This window comes from Heterodontus francisci, chromosome 14 (assembly GCF_036365525.1).
Source record: "Heterodontus francisci isolate sHetFra1 chromosome 14, sHetFra1.hap1, whole genome shotgun sequence".
NCBI lineage: Eukaryota > Metazoa > Chordata > Chondrichthyes > Heterodontiformes > Heterodontidae > Heterodontus > Heterodontus francisci.
In genome coordinates, this window is record NC_090384.1 from 66,248,898 (window position 1) to 66,275,557 (window position 26,660).

The following is a 26,660-nucleotide window of genomic DNA, read 5'->3' on the forward strand; positions in this document are numbered from 1 at the left end:
CACAGCCAAAAGACTTGCAGGTTGATAGGTAAATTGGCCATCATAAATTGCCATTAGTGTAGGTAGTAGGGGAATATAGGGACAGGTGAGGATGTGGTAGGAATATGGGATTAGTGTAGGATTAGTATAAATGGGTGGTTAATGGTCGGCAGTGGGCCGAAGAGCCTGTTTCAGTGCTGTATATCTAAATCTAAAATCCCAAAGACTGGTGGATCGTATCAAACAGCATGTCCCTTCCACTGTTCGTAACGGGCAAGGTACATGCTGTACCCAGCCAGACTGTGCTTGCAAAACTCAAAACACAGGGTCCAACATTAGATGTGATTACGCAATTGGATAGCATTTGCTAAATAATCCTCAGTGTGCTAAAAATTACACTGACAACCAATTTAAGATGGTCAGTCAGGCTTCCAATGTGGTGCATTTGCGCCTACTGGAAGCTACATATATAAATACACAGGGCCCTGCTCTTTGCAGACAGAAAGAACATGTGTGCACACATTGAGCCTGTTTCAGCTAAACAAAATAAATGACAGCCATTCGCTGGTTCATTCCTCAGGTAATGCGTCGACCAGAGTCAAGCTGCCTGGTTTAAATTTCAAACAAAGCTTGGCAGTTAACTCTCAGTCACCATAAACTGGTGCACTCTCCATGGCAACACTTCTACCAATCATAGTTCATTTGCCAACCAATTAGCACTCTCTTCTCATACAGTATAAATTTGTTGCGTCTCTTACATTGATATTCTTGCGAATTGTCCTGATGAGTGCAAGACGAAAAGCTTCAACAAAATGCCTGTTTTCCGAAATACTCAAAATTACAATCACCAGGGAAGTGGTACTGAGCAAATTGTTGGAGCTGCGGGCTGACATGTCCCCAGGTCCTGATGGACCTCATTCTAGGGTCTTAAAAGAAGTGGCTAGTGAGAGAGTTGATGCACTGGTATTGATTTCCAAAATTACCTAGATTTGAGGAAGGTTCTATTAGATTGGAAAATAGCAAATGTAACTCCTTTATTCAAAAAGGGAGGGAGACAGAAAGCAGGAAACTACAGGCCAGTTAGCTTAACATCTGTCATAAGGAAAATGTTAGAAGCTATTATTCAAGATGTTATAGCAGGGAATTGAGAAAAATTCAAGGTAATCAGGCAGAGTCAACATGGTTTCGTGATAGGGAAAACTTGGATGAAGGGACCAAAGGTATGGTTGCTAAATTTGCTGATGACACAAAGATAGATAGGAAAGTAAGTTGTGAAGAGGACATAAGGAGGCTAGAAAGGGATATAGATAGATTAAGTGAGTGGGCAAAGATCTGGCAAATGGGAGTATAATGTGGGAAAATGTGAAATTGTCTATTTTGGCAGGAATAATAAAAAAAGAAGCATATTATCTAAATAGTGAGAAATTGTAGAGCTCTGAGGTGCAGAGGGATCTGGGTGTCCTAGTGCACATATCGCAAAAGGTTAGTATGCGGTTACAGCAAGTAATTACAAAAGCTAATAGAATGTTATCATTTATTGCGAGGGGAATTGAATACGAAAGTGAGGAGGTTATGCTTCAGTTATACAGGGCATTGGTGAGACTTCATCTGGAGTACTGTGTACAGTATTGGTCTCCTTATTTAAGGAAGGATGTAAATGCATTGGAAGCAGTTCAGGGAAGGTTTACTAGACTAATACCTGGAATGGGCAGGTTGTCCTTTGAGGAAAGGTTGGACAGGCTAGGCTTGTATCCACTGGAGTTTAGAAGAGTAAGAGACGACTTGACTGAAACATGTAAGATTCTGAGGGGTCTTGACAGGGTGGATGTGGAAAGGATGTTTCCTCTTGTGGGAGAGTCTCGAACTGGGGGTCACTGTTTAAAAATAAGGGGTCACCCAATTAAGACAAAGGTCAGGAGAAATTTTTTCTCTGAGGATTGAGTGTCTTTGGCACTCTCTTCCTCAAAAGGCAGTGGAAGCAGAGTGTTTGAACATTTTTAAGGCAGAGGTAGATAGATTCTTGATAAGCAAGGGGGTGAAAGGTTGTCAAGCCCTTTAAAAAATTTTATGTTTCAATGAGGTCACCTCTCATTCTTCTAAACTGTAGGGATTATAGGCCTAGTCTACTCAATTGCTTCTCATAGGACAATCCACTCATTTTAGGAATAAGTTTACGAACATACTAATTAGGAGCAGGAGTAGGCCAAGCAGCTCCTCGAGCCTGTTCCACCATTCAATAAGATCATGGCTGATCTGATTGTAACCTCAACTCCACATTCCTGCCTACCCCCAATAACCCTTATTTTTAAACAGTGACCCCTAGTTCTAGACTCTCCCACAAGAGGAAACATAGCTGTGGAGTCTAGGACTAGAGGTCACAGTCTCAGTATAAGGGGTCAGCCATTTAGGACTGAGATGAGGAGAAATTTCTTTACTCAAAGGGTTGTGAATCTTTGGAATTCTCTACCCTAGAGTGCTATGGACGCTCAGTCATTGAGTATATTCAAGACAGAGACCAACAGACTTTTGGATACTAAGGGAGTCACAGGATATGGGGATAGTGTGAGAAGATGCAGCTGAGGTATATAATCAGCCATAATCTTACTGAATGGCAGAGCATGTTCGACGGGCCGAATGGCCTACTCCAGCTCCTGTTTCTTATGTTCATGGGCACTTTTACTGATACCTGCCTTTTATTTCCAGATTTTTAAATGCTTTAAAAATTTCTAAGTGGCACGATGGGATTTGAACTCGTATTTGTCAATGCCTCTAGATAAGTAGCCCAGTAACATAATCAATACACTATTGGACCCAACATAATTCATATTTACCCTCTCCTGTGCATCCTCCAACCCCCACTTCAATCAACTGAATATGAGTACACACTGTGAGTGGGTTTCCCTGATTTTAAAAATATTTTCACCCATGGTGTGCAGCCATGATCAATCACATCATCTTACAACAGCAGCAGGAACAGGACCTGGGTAGGAGCCCCATCATGGCACCATCTTTTGCCAGTGAATGTGGGCAATGGACAGTTCCCTCAAAAACCCTGATGGCTGGCATGTATGTTTAGCTGCAGCAGGATCATAGCAGATAATTCCATGCGATATCGAAGTATTATTTCCCAAATAGAAGAGTCAAATTAAAGGTCTCAGCAAATACTTGGCTTCCAAACCCTGGCTAACTGTTCCCTGTATATGAATAAACGCATTATTAGCCACCGTTTGTGTATAAATCTGCGCAGACCCACAATAATAACTATGCCATTTCAGCAAACAAATCACAAATTTAATTGCGTTCAGCCTGCTTACATCAACAATCCTTAAACTGCACAATGAGTGTAATATCACCCCAGTGTAAGCATAAGGGACTTCTGCAGATCCAGTATTGTTTAATCTCATTATGTTATTGTTCTCTCAAACAAATCAAACCAAAATCAATGTTTTCTTTACCATGATTCATTTATATTATCAACACATCTTGTAATTGCACTGCTTTTGTAATCCTTTAAACTAAAGTGTATCTCGATTATGGAATACCCTCCCCAGCAAGCTTTAAGGTGTGTCTTAAAGGTGGAAAGTGAGAGAGGCGGAGAGGTTTAGGGAGGGAATTCCAGAGCTTAGGACCTAGGCAGCTGAAGGCACAGTCACCAATAGAGTAGCAATTAAAATTGGAATGCTCAAGAGCAGTGCAGATATTTCAAAGAGTTGTAGGGCTGAAGGAGGTACAGAGATAGGGAAGGGCCAGACCAGCATTTAAGAGCAAGGATGAGAATTTTAAAAACAAGGCATTGTTTAACTGGGAGACAGTGTAGGTCAGCAAGCATAGGAGTGATGGGTGAGCAGCATTTGGAGTAAGTTATGACACAGGTAGTTAAGTTTTGGATGACCTCAAGTTTACAGAGGGAGGGCGATGAGAGGCCAACCAGGAGTGCATTGGAATAGTCAAGTCCAGAGGGAACAAATGAATGGATATGGGTTTCAGCAACAGATGAGCTGAATCGGGGTGGAATCAGACATTGTTCAAGACAGAAATTGATAGGTATCTGGATACTAATGACATCAAGGGATATGGGATAGCGCAGGAAAGTGACGTTGATGTAGTGTTCAGTCATGATCCAATTGAATGGCAGAGCAGGCTCGACAGGCTGAATGGCCTACACCTGCTCTTATGTTCCTATTTAACAAGTATGAGATTGTTATATTACAGACAAATGAAGATTATGAAAGCGACAAATAAAGGTATTCAGGATGTTGCACCAGGAGTATGGAAAGGAGTAAGGAAGCATTGATTTCTCACTGTTCTCTTAAGTCATTGCACCACTAAATCAGATTGTTGTTCAGCCTATTTACATGTGAACTATCATTGTTTCATTTCCTAATTGGTAAAAATAAGGAAGTGTGAAAAAGGACTCAAGGCAATCAAGAGCACATTTCACTGGTAAAGTGAAGTTAAGCAGTACGCCAGAAATTAAGTTTTAGCTTCATAATGGCTCCTTTAACAATCACAACACTAAAAGAGTTTAAAAACTGCCTCCAAAATCATGTCCCCAGTCTACTTTAATAATAGACAATGAGCTAAAGGAGGAAATAGTGGGAGGAATGACCTAAAGCTTGGTCAAAGAGGTGGGTTTTAAGGTACAGAGGAGGAGGGAGAGATGGAGGAGCTGAGGTTGGATATTCCAGAGAATGAAGTCTAGGCAGTTGAAGGCACAAGGTGGGACAAAGGGAGCCAGGATGCATAAAAATCCAGAGTTTGGTAGATGGGTGGGTGGGGAGCAGGGGAATCAGTAGGGTTGAGGGAGGTTACAGAGAAGGGGAGGGAAGAGGCAAGCAGACAGGATTTAAGCACAAGTATGAGAATTTTAAATTTTGAGGGATTGGGGAACTGGCAGTCAAAGTGATGGGTGAGTGGGCCTTAATGTGGGATATAATCTGGATAACGCAGTTTGATGAGCTAACGTTTATGATACAATTAAGCAGTCTTTGTGATGGTAAGGACATGCAGCAAGAAACTCAGCTCTGGGTCACAAAGAATACCTCCGTGGGGGAAGTGGTGGCATAGTGATAACGTCACAAGACTAGTTAGCCACAGCTCCATGCTAATGCTCTGGAGACATGGGGTTGAACCCCACCATGGCAGATGGTGGAATCTGGTATTAAAAAGCTAGTCTCGTGGTGATCATGAAACCATTATCGATTGTTGTAAAAGCCCATGTGGTTCACTGATGTCCTTTAGGGAAGGAAATCTGCCATCCTTACCGGGTCTGGCCGAAATGCAACTCCAGACCCACAGCAATGTGGTTGACTCTCAACTGCCACTCAGTTGTATCAAACCACTACAAAGTCTAAGAAAAGGAATAAAACCGGACGGACCACTTGGCATCGACCTAGGCACCAGAAATGACGAAGGCAAACCCTGCCCTGTTGATTCTGCAAAGTCCTCCTTACTAACATCTGGGGGCTTGTGCCAAAATTGGGAGTGCTGTCTAACAGTCTAGTCAAGCAACAGCCTGACATAGTCATACATGTGGAATCATACCTTGCGGGCCGGGCGGGTGGGCGAGCGGGGGCGGGGAGAGCGGGCGGGATGGGGACAGGGGGATGGCGGGCAGGGAGGGGGAGAGTGAGGGGGCAGGCAGGGAGAGGGAGAGAGGGTGAGGCAGGGCGGGTGAGGCAGGGCGGGTGGGCGGGGAGGGAGTGATGGCGGGGGAATGTGCACGGGAGGCATAAGAGCAATGGACGAGAGTGAAGGGGTCATAGAATCTAGTGTGGTGTGGGAAGAGAAAGGTGGGAAAACAGCAATGTGAAAGCAAAAATAAATTTGTTGCTGTAAGGTTTGAAACAAAGAACTGATTGTTAGGGTAATATAAACTCATTACCACATATTGTCTTAGTTGGCCATAAGAACATAATTCTTAGCTGGCCATAAAAACAATAATCAACAATCATAAATTATTTCTTCATAAATTTGTACTAAGAATGTAGAATTATTCTTGCTGCGGTGTAAATAGCATCAAAAATCAAGCTGAAGCATAGAGTCACAGAGTCGAGATTGGTATCAACCACTAAGGCCTGCACAAATGCTCAATAAAATTAACTTCCTAAAACTGGAAAAAGGTTTACATCAGAAAGGATCTAATTACAAAGCTGTAATATAATTTTAGGGTTCAGTTGATTTAAAAAAAAAAAAATTTCCCACTTCACATAATATCTAACCTAATTAGTCCACTGCTTTGTGATTATTCTTAGATCTCCATATTAAATATTGTATCTTCTGTCTATTGCTCTAATGCACATTAATTTCAGTTCTATTAATGACCCTTTAAATATTTAAACCAATCTTTAGCATATTCCATGAGCAAACTTTCAGAAGTGTAGGCATCCAGGAAAGGCATCCATAAAATACCTTGGCAAGGTGGATCCTAAGACCAGCATCCATTCTGATTCTAGATCAGATCTGTAAGTGTCTGAACTGGAACAATTTAGTACTGCCTTGGTACACAGCCGTCATAAAACAATTGTGTCATGAGCTCTTGCCAAAATTGTCAATATATACATTCTTTATGTAATCAACTAAATGTTGGAATAATTAACAAAACAAATTAGGAGACACATTAAGAACATCCAGACCTACCCAGCTGTTGAAAAAGAAGAGCCACACTTGTGCTCGTCACAGGAAGACCATCATACAAAGGAGTTTGAATCAATTGTCTATCTCCAGCTCCCAATGAAAACAGTTTCTATAAGAAAAAATTAAAATATAAAATCAAAATAATGTTTTTACTCAATTAAAATAAACAAAAGGAGTAGGTGACAGGGCTAAAATGAGCCAGTTCAGCATTGCCCATCGATAGACTGCATGGTGATAATACTCAACACTACTTCAATGAGGGTTTACACACTAGATTTCAAAGAATGATGACTGTTTAAACAAAAATGATCCAGGTGTCCCGATTAAGAAAAAACTGAAGCTATTGCAACAATGTTTGGTGGCAGTGAACAAAGCAAATCATATGCTGGGATGTATTAAAAGGTCAATATCGAGCCAAAATAGAGGTTATCCTACCTTTCGAAACCATTGGTTTGACCGCACTTAAAATATTATATACAATTCTGGCAGCCACAGTACAAAACAGATATTGCAACTACCAATGGAAGGAATAAATAATCATGAGCAATTAGTGAATTGGGAATAAAAACAGAAATTGCTTGAAATATTCAGGAGGCAGCATCTGTGGAGAGAAAAACAGATGCTGCCTGACCTGCTGAGTATTTCCAGCAATATTTGTTTATATTTCAGATTTTGAGCATCTGCAGCACTTTGCTTTTGAATTAGCAAATTGGGCATGTTCTCACTGGAAAAATGAGGAAGCTGAGAGGTGATTACAATTGAAATTTTTAGGATTCTAAACAGACTAAATAGTGTAGACCATGACCAGCTGTTTCACCTTATCCAGAGTAGTATAACCAGAGGGAACGGCCATGCTTGAAATTCAAAACTAATCTGCAGAAACATTATTTCAGTGAGTGAGTGGTAAATCTATGGAACAAGGCTGCCCAGGAAGCAAATAGCATTGATTCATTCAAAAGTACATTAGATAGATTTCTTTCAGAAAATATTTTGGGATATGAGTAATTTGAGACATGGCATATGTTAAGTGTACCATACTTGGGAAAACCAGGGGGCTGAATCTATGGTTTCTAAAGGTTTTCACCAAAGCGAGGTTTTCTTGCTTCATGTCTAATACTGTTCTAGACTGATTGATAAAGATTGGTTGCCATGATTAGTCGACAAATCCATTATCGTTGTATCATGCAACAACCAGGATGGTAGGTGGTGAATTAGATGGACCTTGGTCTTTCTCTGTCTTGCAATTTCTATGTTCCAAAGGAAAAATGCAATCTTGAGATAGTTTTGTATTTTGGATAAGATTTGTGTTTTTCAGGTAATTCTTTTTAATGCATGACATAATTTGTGCTTAATAACCTAAAATCTACTATACAATTATTTTGAACTTTGTACATACAGACTATTGATAGTTTCAAAAGAATTTTTGGTAGTTTTCAATCTCTTTAAAATTGAAAAAAAAAATTCAAATGTTGTTTTCTGCCCACAATTTAAACTCAGTGTTAAATACTGGTATACATCATTTGTTGTCGGGTGATTTCTATTTTTTTCCCATATTTCTAAACTTACCATGCTATTCAGGTTGCTGTTGCTAATAAGTTTTGTGCAATAACTGATTCTTTGGGCAGCTGACATCAGTTTTAACAGGGAGACCCACGTATTTGTAATTATTTGGAGGTGGTCTTGTGATCGAGTAGTGCACAAATATTGGAATCCCCATGTGCAGAGGCTCTCCCCACTCTTAGGTGTTTGAATCTCCAGTAATTCAAATCTAGAAATCTGAAGACTGAATTTAGATAAATGTTTTTCCCTAGAAGTTAAACTCAGCATAATATTCATTGTTTCAATTCTTTCTACATACTTAGCTAACTAACATGCTCTGAAAATCGTATTCCTGGAAGAAAATAAAAATGAAGCAAGTGTTACTGCGTCATATGGGAATTTGGCTTTGTAATGCCTACATGAATTGCTGGGCTTTAAGGTTTTACTTTCTTTTTGGCAACTGTGATTTCTTTACCAGTAATTTCATGAATGAGGATTTTCCGTCTTTCATTAATGATTTGTCCGGATACCCTAAAGGATTATTTAGCCTTCCTTAATATGATTCTACATCAAAACAAAATGACAAGGACTCAAAAAATCATGTTAGAACTGACAAATCTAAAATAATTCAATAGATTGTTGTTTATTATAGTGCTGTTATAGATATTTACGGATTAAGTAACTAATGCATCCTTATAGGACTGTAAACTACAATGCATTTCAGAAATTTCATTCAAGTGGTTCCTTTAATAATTTAATACATTAGTTGTAAAGTACAAAACATTTTCATTCTAGCAGTACTTCAGGTGTTTGAGTTTGTGAAATCAGAAATGCATTTAGTCTTAGTTACAGCTTAGCTATTTTTAAAGTCATATGAAGAGCTACATTTATAACATTGCCAAAAGACGAAAGAGACAGGATAAAAAGCTGCAGCTTCCCATGAAATCCCCGATCTGCATTAAATGTGAATAATAAAAAAAACTAAATGAACATTAAACATACAGACTGAATTAACAATCTACAATCATATTATTCTGCAATAATCATAACCATTACAGAAAATACATAAATCGTTCTTCACAGCACATGGTGTAGTTTTGGTAGCTGACAACTCTCAAACTAAGTATTTGTAAACGCTATCCAATTTCCAACTTCAGGTCCAGAAATTATCCTGTTGAAACCAGAATAAATTGGACTAAATTTTATTATGCTGCACACTTACTACTGAGGACTAGCAACATGAGCATGCTTTAACACATAATAATATTGAAACTAAACTTATTCTTGATTTTACTACTCCTTCAACAATACAAATTGTACATAGAAATGTTAAGTGCAATTTCTGCTGCCTATCTTAATAATTATAAGAAATCAATTAGTATTCCAATGTTATTGGTATAAACCTTCACAATTAACTAAAATTCTTCTTCCACCCCAAAATGTATTTATTTATTTTCTTTTTTTACAGATAAGTTCTTGCTGCCTATAGTTATCAGAACACATACATAGAGTTGTAAGATTTAAAGTACGCTTGTTTAACAATATACTCTTAATAACCTTTTGCAGCAATATCATACATAGGAAGATAGGAACAGGAGTAGGCCATTCAGCCTCTCGAGCCTATCCCGCCATTCAATGAGATCATGGTTGATCCGCAGCCTAACTCCATATACCTGCCTTTGGCCCATATCCCTTAATATCTTTGCTTAACAAAAATCTATCTCAGATTTAAAATTAACAACTGTTCTAGCTACAACTGCTGTTTGTGGGAGAGAGTTCGAAACCTCTACCACCCTTTGCGTCAAGAAGTGCTTCCTAACATCCCTCCTGAACGGTCTGGCCCTAATTTTTAGACTTTCCCCCTAGTTTTAGAATCTCCAAGCAGTGGAAATAGCTTATCTTTATCTAGCCTGTCTTTTCCTATTGAAGACTTCGATCAGATCACCCCTTAACCTTTGAAATTCTACCGAAAACAGGCCTAATTTGTGTAATCTCTCCTCATAACTTAACCCCTGTAGTCCAGGTATCATTCTTGTAAACCTACATTGCACTCCCTCCAAGGCCAATATATCCTTCCTAAGGTGTGGTGCCCAGAACTGCTCACAGTACTCCAAGTGGGGTCTAAACAGGGTTTTGGACAACTGCAACATAACCTCTGTGTCTTTATACTCCAATCCTCTAGATATAAAGGCTAGCATTCCATTAGCCTTTTTGATTATTTTCTGCACTTACTCGTGGCATTTTAAAGATCTATGCACCTGAACCCCCAAGTCTCTTTGGACATCCACTGTACTTAACCTCTTCCCATTTAGAAAGTACCCTGCTCTATCCTTTTTTGGTCCAAATGGATAACCTCACACTTGCCCACATTGAAATCCATCTGCCACAGTTTTGCCCATTCACTTAGTCTGTCAATACTCTGTAGTTTTATATATATATTAGAGCATCCGTGAAAGCTACTCTCTGTGAAATTTGATTAGGGTATAGAACTGGTAATGAATAATTTGAGTTCTGCAGAATAAACAAACAGCAAAGCCATATGCCAATGTGCTTGAACACTGACTTTAAATATACTTTTAAAATAGCAGAATTCAATATGAAATACAAGCTGGCTTATTTGCATATAAACTTTAATATTATAGTGAAGAAAAACAAGTTCACTGGTAGTTGTTCATTTAGTAGGACTCTGATGCATGTAAATGCTTAAATATAATTGCAACCATATCTTCGGGCTTCTTGTCAAATGCTGTGCATGATCCAGTTTAAGGTATAATGACATTTCAGCTGGGCTTCCTCTGATTCAAACATCAATGTATTTACAAAATGAAAGCTATTACAACTTAATTGGATTATAAACAACCCCCAATCCCCGCATATATTCCATTTCAATAACAGTATGCCCAGTCTTGAATTTGAGAGCAACTTGCATTTATATAGCATTTCTCATATGAAGCAATATCACAGAGCATTTTACAAGGGGAGCAGATGGACATCAAGCAGGAACTTAATGAACTGAGAGAAAAAACTGAATGCACAAAGAAGAGAACATTAGAGAATCTAACCATCTCCCCTAACATTCAATGGCATTACAATCACTGAATCCCATACCAACAACATCCCAAGAATGACATTGACCAAAAACCTAACTGGTCTATGCTGGTATTTCTGCTCTGCAGAAGCTTCCTCCCACCTTACTTCATCTAATCCCATAAGCGCAGACTTCTATTCCTTCTCCTTCTGTTACGACTGAGGCGAGAGGAGGGCACTGTTTATTTGAGTTTCACTTCTCCACGGGTCACAACATATATTTAAAGTTTTTCCCACTTACCGGCACAGTCAATCATAGATTCTATTTTTATCCCAGAATAAAACACACCAACCAGGTTTCTTTAATAAACAACAAAATTATCAGTTTATTATAAAACAGTCTTAACCCAGTAATGAAATAAAGCATAAACACACAGATTGAAATATTAAAGTTCTCTTTTTACCTGAGCCCCTCACACTCACACCGGTTAACCAGAAAGAGAAAGAGATTTTTGATTTTAGAGCTCTATTACAGACAAAAAACACGTGCTGAATACTTGCTCCTTCTTGAAGCAACAGCAGATGTTTTAGGTTGTGTTCCAAAACTGGCATACAATCTGGCCTCCGAGTACATGTAGACGGGTCACTGGGATCTTTTAGAACTGTTCTTTTCAAGGCGGCATTGAGAATTAATTTAGTAGGCTTTTCTTCAAAGACAGGAGATGAGATGAGTTGGCACAGTGGATTTCTCAGGGTCTTTTAGAGAAGTGCTGGAAAGCTGAGCTGGGTTGTGGTCTCTCCTCTCCTTGAAAGGTCTCTTCTCACCTTGAAAGGTCTCTCCCTTTTTACACAGTTCAACCCCAACTCAAAATAATTCAAAAGCAAAACCGACAACAGGTGGTCAACCTTTTGACCTCCATCAATCTTGACCTGTCATTTCTTTGCAAACAACTTCGTCAAGTGTCCAAAGTTCTCTGTTGTTTATTGAGCTGGAAGGCAGGTGGTTTCCCGGAAAGGCTTGTTGTTGTTGCTGGAAGTCAGGTGGTTTCCCGGAAAGGCCCATTTTCCTCACAAGACCTCTCAGTGCCCCTTTTAAAAAACATTTCTAGGGACTGTTTTTCAAAGTCAAGTGACCTTTACATGACTCCTTTTGAAAACCCCAAAGTTTAACATTGCTTCTATCTTTCAGCAGAATTAAAATGTTTTAAAATGTTTATTTTTAGTAAAAATTGTGTTGAACAGCTTACTTTAGTTGCATTGGATTAATATTACAAATCATTAAGCTGTCCCTAACGCTGTTATAACTTTACTAACAGGGCTGTGTTCTCACACCCACACTTTTTGGGATTTTCTTCTCCCTGTTGCTTTCACATGCGCTCAAGACCTCTGAAGAAGGAATTTTCCTCCACACAAGATCAGGGGGCAGGTTGTTCAACCTTGCCCGTCTAAGAGCGAAGTCCAAAGTACGGAAAGTCCTCATCAGGGAACTCCTCTTTGCTGATGATGCTGCTTTAACATCTCACACTGAAGAGTGCCTGCAGAGTCTCATCGACAGGTTCGCGGCTGCCTGCAATGAATTTGGCCTAACCATCAGCCTCAAGAAAACAAACATCATGGGGCAGGATGTCAGAAATGCTCCATCCATCAATATTGGCGACCATGCTCTGGAAGTGGTTCAAGAGTTCACCTACCTAGGCTCAACTATCACCAGTAAGCTGTCTCTAGATGCAGAAATCAACAAGCGCATGGGAAAGGCTTCCACTGCTATGTCCAGACTGGCCAAGAGAGTGTGGGAAAATGGCGCACTGACACGGAACACAAAAGTCCGAGTGTATCAGGCCTGTGTCCTCAGTACCTTGCTCTATGGCAGCGAGGCCTGGACAACGTATGCCAGCCAAGAGCGACGTCTCAATTCATTCCATCTTCGCTGCCTCCGGAGAATACTTGGCATCAGGTGGCAGGACCGTACCTCCAACACAGAAGTCCTTGAGGCGGCCAACATCCCCAGCTTGTACACACTACTGAGTCAGCGGCGCTTGAGATGGCTTGGCCATGTGAGCCGCATGGAAGATGGCAGGATCCCCAAAGACACATTGTACAGCGAGCTCGCCACTGGTATCAGACCCACCGGCCGTCCATGTCTCCGCTATAAAGACGTCTGCAAACGCGACATGAAATCCTGTGACATTGATCACAAGTCGTGGGAGTCAGTTGCCAGCGTTTGCCAGAGCTGGCGGGCAGCCATAAAGACGGGGCTAAAGTGTGGCGAGTCGAAGAGACTTAGTAGTTGGCAGGAAAAAAGACAGAGGCGCAAGGGGAGAGCCAACTGTGCAACAGCCCCGACAAACAAATTTCTCTGCAGCACCTGTGGAAAAGCCTGTCACTCTAGAATTGGCCTTTATAGCCACTCCAGGCGCTGCTTCACAAACCACTGACCACCTCCAGGCGCGTATCCATTGTCTCTCGAGATAAGGAGGCCCAAAGAAGAAGAATGTAAGAATTGAACCAAAACAAACAGTTAGTTGGAATTTCCTTCAACCCATTAGCTTCCTGCAACTTAAATATTATTGTAGAATTGTACCTAAGAAACATACATTAAATTGTTAAAATACTCCATTAGAAAAAATCCTTATCCAATAGGCTGGACAAGATTAATCTCATGCCCCTGCACTGAAAAATGCATGTGCAACCCATGACATTTTGACTCAGTCCCTGTATAAATACATATTGATCTGGCAAGAAAGAAACAAAATGATGTTTTTTTGGCATAAAAATGATTAACTATAAAATCTTTACTGTGCTGTTGAATTCATTTAATAAAATGTATTAAGTTTTTCCTTAAATTAAACCTTTTTGGTAATGCACACAAGAACTAGGAGCAGGAGTAGACCATACGGCCACTCAAACTTGCTCCGCCAGTCAATACGATCAGGGGTGATCTTCTACCTCAACTTCACTTTCTGCACGCTCGCCGTATCCCTCGATTCCCTGAGATACCAAAAATTTGTCTATCTCAGCCTTACATATATTCAACGATGGAGTATCCACAACCTTCTGGGGTACAGAATTCCAAAGATTCACAACCCATCTCAATCCTCCTTATCCTGATACTATGCCCCCACATTCTCGATTCCCCAAGCCAGGGTAAACAACCTCTCAGTGTCAGCCCTAACAAGCCCCTTTAGAATCCCATAGGTTTCAATGAGATCACCTCTCATTCTTCTAAACTCCAGAGAGTATAGACCCAATTTGTTCAGTCTCTCATCGTAGGATGACCCTCTCATCCCAGGAACGAATCTAGTGAACATTCTCTGTACCACCACCGATGTAAGTATATCTATCTTAAATATGGAGACCAAAACTGTGCATAGTACTCCAGGTGTGGTCTCACCAAAGCCCTGTACAATTGTAATAAAACTTCCTTATTCTTGTAATCCCCTTGCAATAAAGCCAACATGCTATTTGCCTTCCTAATTGCTTGCTGTACCTGAATGCTAACTTTCTGCTCCTTGTGTTACGATCCCGTTAGGGGCCATTAACGTTTAAAAAGAGAAAGTCAAATTCCCAGTTATTCTCAAAGAATTCCGCCACAGGATTTTACGTTTTAAACAAAAAACTTTACTGTACAAAAGTTAAACAAAGCAAAACACTACGACTTGGAAACACATTTTAAATTTAAAATCTTAACAGTACTTGAAGATGTATACTTCAAACGCTAAATCTCAACCAGAACACTCCTATTCAACTGTTACTTCCACGCCCAAGAATTTCCCCATACATTATAGGATCTTGGTGGGCCAATCCAAAATGTACCCCAGCTCTTGGGAATTCACTTCGATTTCCTTAATTTCTTAGCCGTCTTAGAAGTTTGAGATTTCCCGGGGTTCTCCCTCCAGCTTCGGCTAGGCAAATCCATTAGGTAGGCAAATTCAACACAAATCTGGATTTTCCAGCTTGAGCAGGGGCTTGCCTCAAAGCAGAAACATTCCCAATGGCTTCTTTGCTCCCGAGTCCAACTGACTTCCAAAAGCCAACTGCTAGCCTGAGGCCACAGCTTTCCCAAAAGCCAACTGCTTTTCCAAAAAATAACAGCATTCCAAAAGCCAACTGCTTGTCTATGCCAGCAAGCACACAGATCAAAAAAACAAGATACTCCAGCCTCATCTATCGTCAGTGCCATGTGGTAGATTTGGGATGTCCCAGATTGCAATTTAAACTAATTACTTCCAACTCCAAATCTGGGAAATTATACGAATAATTTAAACCCCTGACTGAGGTAGCTGCAGACACACCATTTCCACCAACAAGTTAAGAGGGGTTCCCATTGTTTAGTGTCTTTACCCTTCCCAATGACCTTGCTAAATAAACATGGGCCACGCTGTGACTTGTTTGCCAGCTTCTCAAACCAGGTGTTTTCATTTATCTTGCAGTAAAAAAAATTCAATCCCCAAATTAAAAATTACCTCTAGAAAATTAATACAAACCATATACCAGTTGATCATAACACTTCTACAAGTACACCCAAATCACTCTGACATCAACATTTCGAAATTTCACGCCTTTTAAAAAATATGCTGCTTTTTTATTCTTACTACCGAAGAGAATAACCTCACAATTCCCCACATTATACTCCATCTGCCACCTTGTTGCTCATTTGCATAGTCTGTCTACATCTCCTTGCAGCCTCTTTGTCCTCCACATAGCTTACATTCCCACCTAGCTTTGTATCATCAGCAAACTCAGATACATCACTCTCGGTCTCTTCGCCGAAGTCATTAATATAGATTGTAAATAGTTGAGGCCCCAGCACTGATCCTTGCGGCACTCCAGTAGTCACGGCCTACCAACTTGAAAATACTCTGTTTATTCCTACATTCTGCTTCCTGTTTGCTAACCAATCCTCTATCCATGCTAATATATTACCTCCAGCTCCATGAGCTCTGATCTTGTGCATTAACCTTTTGTGGCACCTTTTAGAATGACTTTGGGAAATCCAAGTATAGTACATCTACTGGCTCCCCTTTATCTAACCCACATGTTACATCTTCAAAAACCTTTCGCAAAACCATGCTGACTCTGCCTGATCATACTATGATTTTCTAAGTGTATTGTTAAGACTTCCTTAATAATACATTCCAGCATTTTCCTGACCACTGATGTCAGGCTAACTGGCCTGTAGTTCCGTTTTCCCTCTTCCTCCTTTCTTGAATAGCAGCGTTACATTTGCAAACTTCCAATCAGCTGGGACCGTTCTAGAATCTAGGGAATTTTGCAAAATCATAACCAGTGCATTCACTATCTCTGCAGCAACCTCTTTTAGAACCCTAGAATGTAGGTCATCAGGTCCTGGTGATTTGCCGGATTTTAATCCCTTAAGTTACTCTAATACTTTATCTCTGCTGATATTCATTACTTTAAGTTCCTCACTCTTATTAGTTCCTTGGTTACTCTCTATTTCTGGTCAGTAATTTGTGTCTTCTGAAGACGGACATAAAATATTTGTTCAACATCTCTGCTATTTCCTCATGCCACATGATAATTTCTCCTGTCTCTGCCTCTAAGGGGCCAAATGTTTACTTTAGCTACTCTCCTCCTTTTTATATAGTTGTAAAAACTCTAACAATCTGTTTTAATATACCTGGCTAGTTTACCCTTATATCCTATTTTTTCCCTTATCAACCCTTTGCTGGTTTCTAAATCACTCGCAATCCTCAGGCTTACTATTCTTTGCTACATTATATGCTTCTACTTTTAATCTAATACAATGCTTAACTTCCTTAGTAAGCCTTTCTTGCTTAACTTTTTGTTTTTTAATGAAATGTATTTTTGGTGAACATTTTAAATTGCTTCTTTAAATGCTTCCCACTGTTTATTTCCGGCCATATCTTTTAGTCAATTTACCTAATTAATCTTAGTCAGCTCTCCCCTCATACCTATGTAATTGGCTTTGTTTATGTTTAAGATTCTTGTTTGAGACTGGAGTACGTCACTTTCAAACTTAATATGGAATTCAATTGTACTGTGATCATTTTCTTCCAGCAGAACCTTTACTATGAGATTACTATTGAACCCTACCTTATTGCGCAATACTAGATCCGAAATAGCTTCATCCTTAGTTGGTTCCACAACGTATTGCTCCAATAAACTGGCACAAAAGCATTCTACCAACCCACCTTCCTGACCGCCTTTACCAATTTGATTGGTCCAGTCTATGTGAAATTACATTGCCTTTGTTACACGCTCTACTTATTTCTGTCTTAATGCTCTTTCCAACAGTATAACTACTTTTAGGGGCCTATAAACCACGCTCACCATCATTTTCTGACCCTTGTTATTCCTAATCTCCACCCATACTGATTCTCCTACTTCATCTTCTGAGCCAAGACCCTTTTTCTCATTACTGGCCTTATGTCATCGTTTACTATCAGACCTACTCCTCCTCCTTTTCTATTCTGTCTATCTTTTCAAAATGTTGTGTACCCTGGAATATTTATTTCCAACCTTGGTCATCCTGTAACCATATCTCTGTAATCGTGATTAGATCTAAACCATTTATCTCTATTTGTGCCACTAGTTCATCTATCTTATTGCAAATGTTTTACACATTGTTACGCCAATGTCCTTTGTTGAATAATAATTTTCTTTAATCTAATGACTGGAGATCTGAATTTATATTTTTTAAAACCCATTTAAAGGAGAAAATCTACAAGGATGACTTTGCTGGCAGCTTAGGATGGTCATCTAATTTGGAACACTGTATCCTACATTGCAATGGACTGTGAAGAGGGAGATGAAATGTCTGCTCATATCCCAGCAAGAACCAAGACCCAGAAAGTTTAAGGGAGCTGCTTGTTCTTTTTAGCAAGAGATAAATAATGCTAACTGCTATGTTTTGAATCACTGAATGACAGCAATGTGACAAGCCCCTCCCCGACTGTGGTTCTAAGCTTGTGTCTTTCTGCAGCAGTGAGGGGAAGCTTTTGGACTCTGATATGTGCACACCCTAAGTTGGAGGGGGGGGGAAGAGGCGGGGAAGGAGAGGACAGTCCCTCTCTCTCTATTCCAGCTTGAAAGCTTTCAAATCCTGCTTGTTGATTGGCCATTTTTGCATACTCCAGCTACAATCAGAAACCCCGCTGGAGGAAATCATCTGCATCGCTGTCTCCAAGAGACCCATCAAACCAGTCATCTACCTCTTCAAACTAAAAGCCTCAGGACCACCGATTTTAGCTAGAAGCCAGCCAAATCCCTGAACTCCACAGACTGCATGCCCCTTTTTCTATCGACTCTAATTCAACCAATCTACCTTTCCCCACTCTGTAACCTATTTGTGTGCATGCAAACCTCTAGTGTTTGTGCGTGAGTGAAAGTTGGCACGTTGTTTATTATTTTTATTAGTTTGGTTTAAGTACAATAAGGTTAACCTCTTTCTTTGTTAACTCAAGAAAACTTATCCGATTGGTTCTTATGATCATAGCAAGTTAGTAATCAAACACCTACTGAATTGGCCAATACATCGACTTTAAGAAAGGATTAAATCTGTTGTAGTCAAAACAAGGAAAGGGAAAAGAGGGAAGCCCTCTGATCCCTCCTCACTTGATCGTAACAGCATTCAGATAAAGAGCCTTGAATTTTATTTTGTTACTACTATTATTTGCATGGACCTTATTCACTGATGCACTTTTACCTTTAAACTCTGTCCCTTCCTGTCCCATCCTGCTGGTCTTTACCCAAATCAGTATACTGATGTCGCACTTTACTCTTTAGATTTCTAAATTTCCCTTCATCTGAACCTTATCCCCTGGCCTTTTAGTTTAAAGCCCTATCCACAGCCCTAACTTTATCCCAATGACCATCATCAATCTTGCCAATTTCCATTTTTGCACTAAGCACCCCCACCCAAAACCTGCGATACATCGAACACAGAATCCTGCATTCACAAGTCACTCCAGGATCTCCTACAGTACCTCTGCGACCACTTCCAGTCCTATAACCCAGCCCATGCTGGTCCTCCAACTCTGACTGCTTGTGCATATCCTTTCCTTCTGATCAACCATTTGCAGTTGGGCTTTCAGCTGACGTGTTCTTAACATCTAAAATTTACTCCCTAAATCCCTCCATTTGGCTACTATTTTTCCTGTCGATTAAAACCTACTTATAACATATCTTTATAGCATCTCTCCAAATTCTTCAACTAGAGCTCAGCATTTTTTCTCAATTTCTATCTGTCACTGATGCTTTGAAGAGAAAACTATTCTGTGGAATGCAAGAGAAATGGTTATGTGCACAGCTGGTTATTTTCATTTATCTAGTTTTCATTAGCAGAATTCCATAGGCTATATTTAGACAGCATATACTTACAGCTCAACAGTCTTCCATTCAATTCTAGAAAATAAATGTTATTTGCAAAACAACTTGACATAGCTTCATTGCAAGACAGAGTGAATGATCTGCCAGGTATTATTTTTCAATTAAACAAACCAAATCAATTTTGCATTTGTTATTCAAGAAGCTTGCTGTTAGATATGATGCCAGAAAATCATAATTACAGAATATAATTACAGAAATACTGAATCAATGAGATTAGTTGCATTGTGTTAATCAGGTGAGCATTATACCATCACTATTGCTTTGTACGTGTGAGATTTTTATTTTTCCGCCTCAGCAGCTGAACATATATAGAGTATTTTAGTTTTAGCAAAGCATTCAGCGGGTAACAGGGCTTCCAATTTTGTACTGGAAAAGCTTTCACAAATAATAAGCTTTAATGATCAAAAAATTTCTGAAATGCTGAGGCTTTGTACAACAAGCTTTCACAATGAGGCAATACATGTTCAGAAAAGGAACAATATATCTGCATTAAAAACAAGAAATGCTGGAACCACTCAGCAATTCTGGCAGCATCTGTGAAAAGAGAAGCAGAGTTTACGTTTCGGGTCAGTGACCCTTCATCTGAACTTCCCTTCCGATGAAGGGTCACTGACCCGAAACGTTAACTCTGCTTCTCTTTTCACAGATGCTGCCAGACCTGCTGAGTGGTTCCAGCATTTCTTGTTTTTATTTCAGATTTCCAGCATCCGCAGTATTTTGCTTTTAATATATCTGCATTATCCATTAAAACACTGCAGATAATTTTTTAAAATTATACACTGGAACTAAGGAATCTTCCGCAAATGTCACCTTTTTCACAAAGTATTGAATATTTTTGTGGCTACCACCTATCAAAAGCATAACTTAAAAATAATAATTTGCATGTGTATTTATTAAAAAGCAAGTAATAACCTCTCTTCCTTTTCTCCCCAAAACTCTGCATTTTTTTTTTAAAGCAATGCAACATAATTAGAAAAGGGTTTAAGTTACTTTACCAGGTGGAAAATGTACCAATCCTGACAGCATATGCTGCTAAAAATTAGATTATTTCCAAATAGTGTTTTCACTGAATTTTCAAGTCTATATTTTATGTTAGCTACATTTGGGTTTTGCAGAGCTATTAGCTGCAGGTCAATATTGCAAGTTCTGGAATTAACTGAAGTCCTGATCAACTGAAAATTTCAAAACAGAAATGAATAGATTTGTGTTAGGTGAAGGTATTAAGGGTTAGCGAACCAATGCAAGGTAAGGCATATTTAAGATATAGATCAGCCATGATCTAATTGAATGGCATAACAGGCTCAAGGGGCTGAATGGCATACTCTTGTTCCTATGAGAGATGAAGTATGAAACCAGTTTTTCCCTTTCATTTTGGAAAAACAATGATTAGTTTGCAGAATAAATTTTTAATTTTATGCCAGCATTATTGCATAGTATGACTTTTATCTTTTCCACCGTACCAGCTAAACATATAAAGAATGCTTAGGAGAAACAGTTTCCAGTGGCAGAAGGGTCGATAAGCAGAGGAAACAGATTTAAGGTAACTGGCAAAAGAAGCAACGGTGAGATGAGGAGTTTTTTTTTTAAACTTAGCGGGTGGCACAGTGGCTAGCACCACAGCCTCACAGCTCCAGCGACCCGGGTTCAAACAGCTCCAGCGACCCGGGTACTGCCTGTGTGGAGTTTGCAAGTTCTCCCTGTGTCTGCGTGGGTTTCCTCCGGGTGCTCCGGTTTCCTCCCACATGCCAAAGACTTGCAGGTTGATAGGTAAATTGGTCATTAGAAATTGCCCCTAGTATAGGTAGGTGGTAGGGAAAATATAGGAACAGGTGGGGATGTGGTAGGAATATGGAATTAGTGTAGAATTAGTATAAATGGGTGGTTGATGGTCGGCACAGACTCGGTGGGCCGAAGAGCCTGTTTCAGTGCTGTATCTCTAAACTAAACTAAACAATCTGGAATGCATTGCCTGAATTCTCCCCCAATGCTCTCATAACATGCAAGATCCTCACTTAGACATTGCAGACAATTAGCATATTTAGCAAGTGATAAGCATGCACAGCTCCTCCAACAGCGTCTCACATAACAATCATTCCCTGTACGCTCTTGGTTCAATCTCTGGCCATGATGCCTCAAGCAACAGATCTACTCCCCCTGCTCCTCCAGGTAGCCCATGATAATCAAGAATAGGGGAATGGCCAGTAGATAGGCCATTGCAAAGCATTCACCTTCCTAACCTGTAGATACAGGCAAGTCCTGAAATTCAATACCTTCAGACAATAACAACACTCAGTGAAGCAAAAAATTCTTCAGGGGCTTAACAGGATAGATCACGGAATCACAGAATAATACAGTGCAGAAGAGGCCCTTCGGCCCATCGAGTCTGTACCTATGCATTAAAGACACCTGACCTGTCTACCTAATCCCAAGATGCTGGGGGAATGTTTCCCCTGGCTGGTGAGTATAGAACTATGGGGTCACAGTCTCAGAATAAGGGGTTGGCCGCTTAGGACTGAGGATGTGAAGAAATTTCTTCACTCAGAGGGTTGTGAATTTATGGAATTCCTTATCACAGGGAGCTATGGATGCTCAGTTGTTGAGTATATTCAACACAGAAATAGTGAGATTTTTGGATACTAAGGGAATCGAGGGAGATGGGATCATGCGGGAAGGTGTAGCTGAGGTAGAAGATCAGCTATGATCTTACTGAATGCTGGATCAGGCTTGAGGGGGCAAATGGCTTACTCCTGCTCCTATTCCTTAGTTTCTTAAAACTGGTAAGAAAATACTACCAAAAGCGACAGAAAACTGAGAACCATTTCTAGACTGCTGGAATAAGATTCCACAACTTTAATAATCCCTTTGTTGGCCTTCCAGGCTTGGAGTCATATGGTTGTAAATTGCATCAATGCCAAGTCACAGCTCCAGCGACCCAGGTTCGGTTCTGGGTACTGCCTGTGCGGAGTTTGCAAGTTCTCCCTGTGACTGCGTGTGTTTCCTCCGGGTACTCCGGTTTCCTCCCCCATGCCAAAGACTTGTGGGTTGATAGGTAAATTGGCCCCTAGTGTAGGTAGGTGGTAGGAGAATTGAGGGAAGGTGGTGATGTGAGAGGGAAAATGGGATTAATGTAGGATTAGTATAAATGGGTGGTTGATGGTCGGCACGGACTCGGTGGGACAAAGGGCCTGTTTCAGTGCTGTATCACTCTGTTACTCTTCCAATTATTCGTCACCCTAATTGACTGCAGCACAAATAATGGCGTAAATCCTGGAAATTGGCCATTGCCACTGACTGAACTGGTGGGGTGAAAGACAAGAATTATCTTTTAACAGTTTTGGTGAAGCTATCAGCGGAGCGGTACAAATGCCTGAGAAACTATGGAGCAATGCAAATAAAGGCATAACTTACCCGATTATGTTTTAGAACCTATACCTCTTAATAATGGGTGCACGCCATTCATACATTATTACTGTAACACAGGTTTCATGAAACTTCAAGCCCATCAAGTCGTTAAACAGACTGCCTTAGCAAAGGATTAGTTAGTTTATTTCATACTTTAAATTATCTATAAAAATAATATTGTTCTTACCTGTGACCCTCCAGCAACTGGCACCAAACAGGTAAAAAGATTGGCAATCACATTTTCCAAGTTCACGTTCAAACTGTCGACATACACCGTGTAAATGAGGCCAAGGCAAGCCTGAAAAGGGTAGTGGTTAATTTTCACATGGCTTATTTCAAAAATCTTCTCTTAAAAACAATACCAAACATCATGCACAACCCGATTTGCATTTATCTTAAACCTTTAATCCTGCCCTAAACAGAAAATCACCTAGCTCTTTCTTTTAAAAAATATAAATGGCTGCTAGCTTTCCACATACTCTCAAATTTGTTGATGGGAAAGGAAACCTTTCTACACCAGTCTTGTTATTTTACAAGGCACCAAATCAGAGTTTTGTCCACTTATCACTACCATCCATTTTTACTAATTGTTACTGTTTTCTATCCAAATGGTTAATTTTCTATTAATCTATGTACCCTAATCTTCTCTATAAGTCTCATTAAATTAAACTCCCATTACACTGCTCATGGACAAAAATATTAAAAATTCCTTAACAAAATTACAGATAAAGACGGTGATTCGGCTCATTTTCGCATATCCACTGAGAAAAATCCTACAATCCCACCATGGTGACATCCAATCAATTCCAAGGTTTTCACCATCATTACTCTACCCCAAGATCTTTTGTGTGAAGAACTTCCTGAATCAATCCCAAATTTGCCTTTACCAGTTCGAATCAGTGTCCTGTCTTCATTCCATGTTTTAGTTTGAATTAGTATTCTGAATTTAGCTTCATCATTTAGAATTGTATACATGACAAAATACCGCTGCAGAATTGAAGTGTAATTGGCAAATTAATTTCAATACAGATAAGAGTGAGGTATTACATTATCCTTAAGAATAGCATTAGTTTTCATACGTACACTAACAACACCCAGCTTTACCTCACCGCCATTTCCCTCGACTCCTCCACTGTTGCTAAATTATCAGACAGCTTATCCAAATCCAGTACTGGATAAGCAGAAATTTCCTCCAATATTGGGCGGCACAGTGGTGAGCACCGCAGCCAGGGACCAGGGTTCAATTCTGGGTACTGCCTGTGTGGAGTTTGCAAGTTCTCCCTGTGACCGCGTGGGTTTTCGCCGGGTGCTCCGGTTTCCTCCCACAGCCAAAGACTTGCAGGTGATAGGTAAATTGGCCATTGTAAATTGCCCCTAGTGTAGGTAGGTGGTAGGGAATATGGGATTACTGTAGGGTTAGTATAAATGGGTGGTTGTTGGTCGGCACAGACTCGGTGGCCGAAGGGCCTGTTTCAGTGCTGTATCTTTAAGTAAGTAAGTAAGTAAAGACTGAAGCCATTGTCTCCATTCCACTCCAAACTCTATTCCTCAGCTACTGATTCCATCTCTCTCCCTGGCAACAGTCTGAGACTAAACCAATCTGTTCGCAACCTTGATGCCATATTTGCCCCCAAGATGAGCTTCTGACCATATAGGTGCACCATCGCTAAGACTGTCTATTTCTACCTCCGTAACATCATTTGACTTCGCCCTTGTCTCAGCTCATCTGCTCCTGAAACTCATTCGTGACTTCTTTACCTCTACACTCGACAATTCCAATGCACTACTGGCTGGTCTCCCACATTCTACCCTCCATAAACTTGAGATCATCAAAGCTCTGTTTCCCGTGTCCTAACTCACACCAAGTCCATTCACCCATCACCTGTGTGCACGCTACACTGGCTCCCAGTCAAGCAACGTCTTGATTTAAAAATTTTCATGCTTGTTTTCAAATCCCTCCATGGTCTTTCCCCTCCCTATCTCTGTAATCTGCTCCAGCCCCACAACCCTCCTCTAATTCTAGCCTCTTGAGCATCCACAATTTTAATCGATCCGCCACTGGTGACTGCATCTTCAGTTGCCTAGGCCCTAAACTCTGGAATTCCTTCCTTCTGTGAAACACCTTGGGACATTTTATTACGTTAAAGGCGCTAAATATGTTGTTACATTCTGGTGGGAAAATAAGGAGGCCACATATTGCTTAGATAATAGAAGTCTAAATGTGTTAGAGGAGTAAAGGGATCTAGGGATACAGATACACATCACAAAGTAGAACTACAGATTAATAAGACCATTAAAAAAAACAACCATGGGAGTTCATTTCTAGAGGAATAGAACTGAAAAGCACAGAAGTTGTGCTAAACTTGTATAGAACTTTATTAGGCTACTCTTGGAGTACTGTAAATAGCTCTGGTCTCCATATTATAACAATATCGAGGCACTGATGAAGGTCCAAAAAGGATTCATAAGATCGATAGCAGAACTGAAAGGTTCATCAGCTGTCCCTCGATTTGAGGACGACATCTACTCAGGGTCGTGGGTTTCTGCCATGGGTCTTCATTCGAATGAACAGGCCAATTTGCAACCCACAGATTAATGGGGAAGGACATCCCATGACGTAATGGGATCCGGAGTGCAGGATTTTCTTCATTTTCTTTCCTTCTCTGTCGTCATTCTGCCTCATCACTAAGGTGTTGAGAGTCGAAGCAGGATGCAACTTGGTGGACAAGTTGTCATCATTCTGAGCAGTTGGTAGCAAGCTCCTCATAGCCGTTAAGGTCAATGCAGCTGCACTTCAAGGAGAGCTGCAGAGTGCCCTTGAAGCATTTCCTCTGACCTCCCCTGGAACTTTGGCCATTTGAGAATTGCAAGAACAGGACCTGGCGGGGGTGACGATTTTCAGCCATGTGGACATGGTGGCCAGTCCATCGCAGTTGATTTTGCAGGAGTTTTGCCTGAATGCTTGTGGATCTTGAAACCAGATCTACTGAGAGGTTATAACTATCAGGAACGATTGAACAGGCGAGGGCACTTTTCTCAAGATAGAGGTCTTTAAAATAACTAAAGGATTTGATAGGGTAAGCAGTGGAGAAATGTTCCCACTTGTTGGGAAACCAAAACTAGAGCTTATTACAGACACTAATCCAATAGGGAATTCAGGAGGAACTTCTTTACCCAAAGAGTGGTAAGAATGTGGAACTCTCTACCACAAGGCGTAGCTGAAGTAAATGGCACAGATGCGCTGAAGGGAAAGCACATGGGCAGAAAGGAATAGAATGCTGATAGGGTTAGATGAGGGAGGGTGGGAGGAGGTTTGTGCAGAGTATAAATGCTGACATAGATCAACAGGGCCAAAATTAATATTTCAGCTTAATCACCTTTCACCAGAACTGGGAACCAGTCCCCATCCACCACTACCCTCCTCCGCCTGGCTGAACTTGTTCCGACATTGAACAACTTCTCCTTTAACTCCATTCACTTTCTCCAAATAAAAGGTGTTGTAATGGGTACCTGCATGGGTCCTAGCTATGCCTGCCTGTTTGAGGGATATGTGGAACAGTCCTTGTTCCAGTCCTACTTGGATCCCCACCCACCAACCTCTTTTTCCGATAGTCATCATCAATGTATCAGTGCCATTTCCTGCTCTTGCCACAAATTGGAAAATTTCATGAACTTTGTTTCCCATTTTCACCCTTCTTTCACGTTTA

At 40.3% G+C, this 26,660-nt stretch overlaps 1 protein-coding gene across 2 annotated transcripts in view; it reads right to left on the bottom strand.

The window, feature by feature from the left end:
- Window positions 1–26,660, bottom strand: part of sbf2 (SET binding factor 2) — a 743,327-nt gene that overhangs the window by 392,201 nt on the left and 324,466 nt on the right. For both annotated transcript variants that reach the window (XM_068046388.1, XM_068046387.1), the window contains exons 5-6: window positions 23,141–23,251; window positions 6,619–6,724 (exon numbers count right to left, since the gene is read on the bottom strand). In XM_068046388.1, coding sequence (XP_067902489.1) covers window positions 6,619–6,724; window positions 23,141–23,251 — 217 coding nt within the window. The remainder of the gene's footprint in view (window positions 1–6,618; window positions 6,725–23,140; window positions 23,252–26,660) is intronic.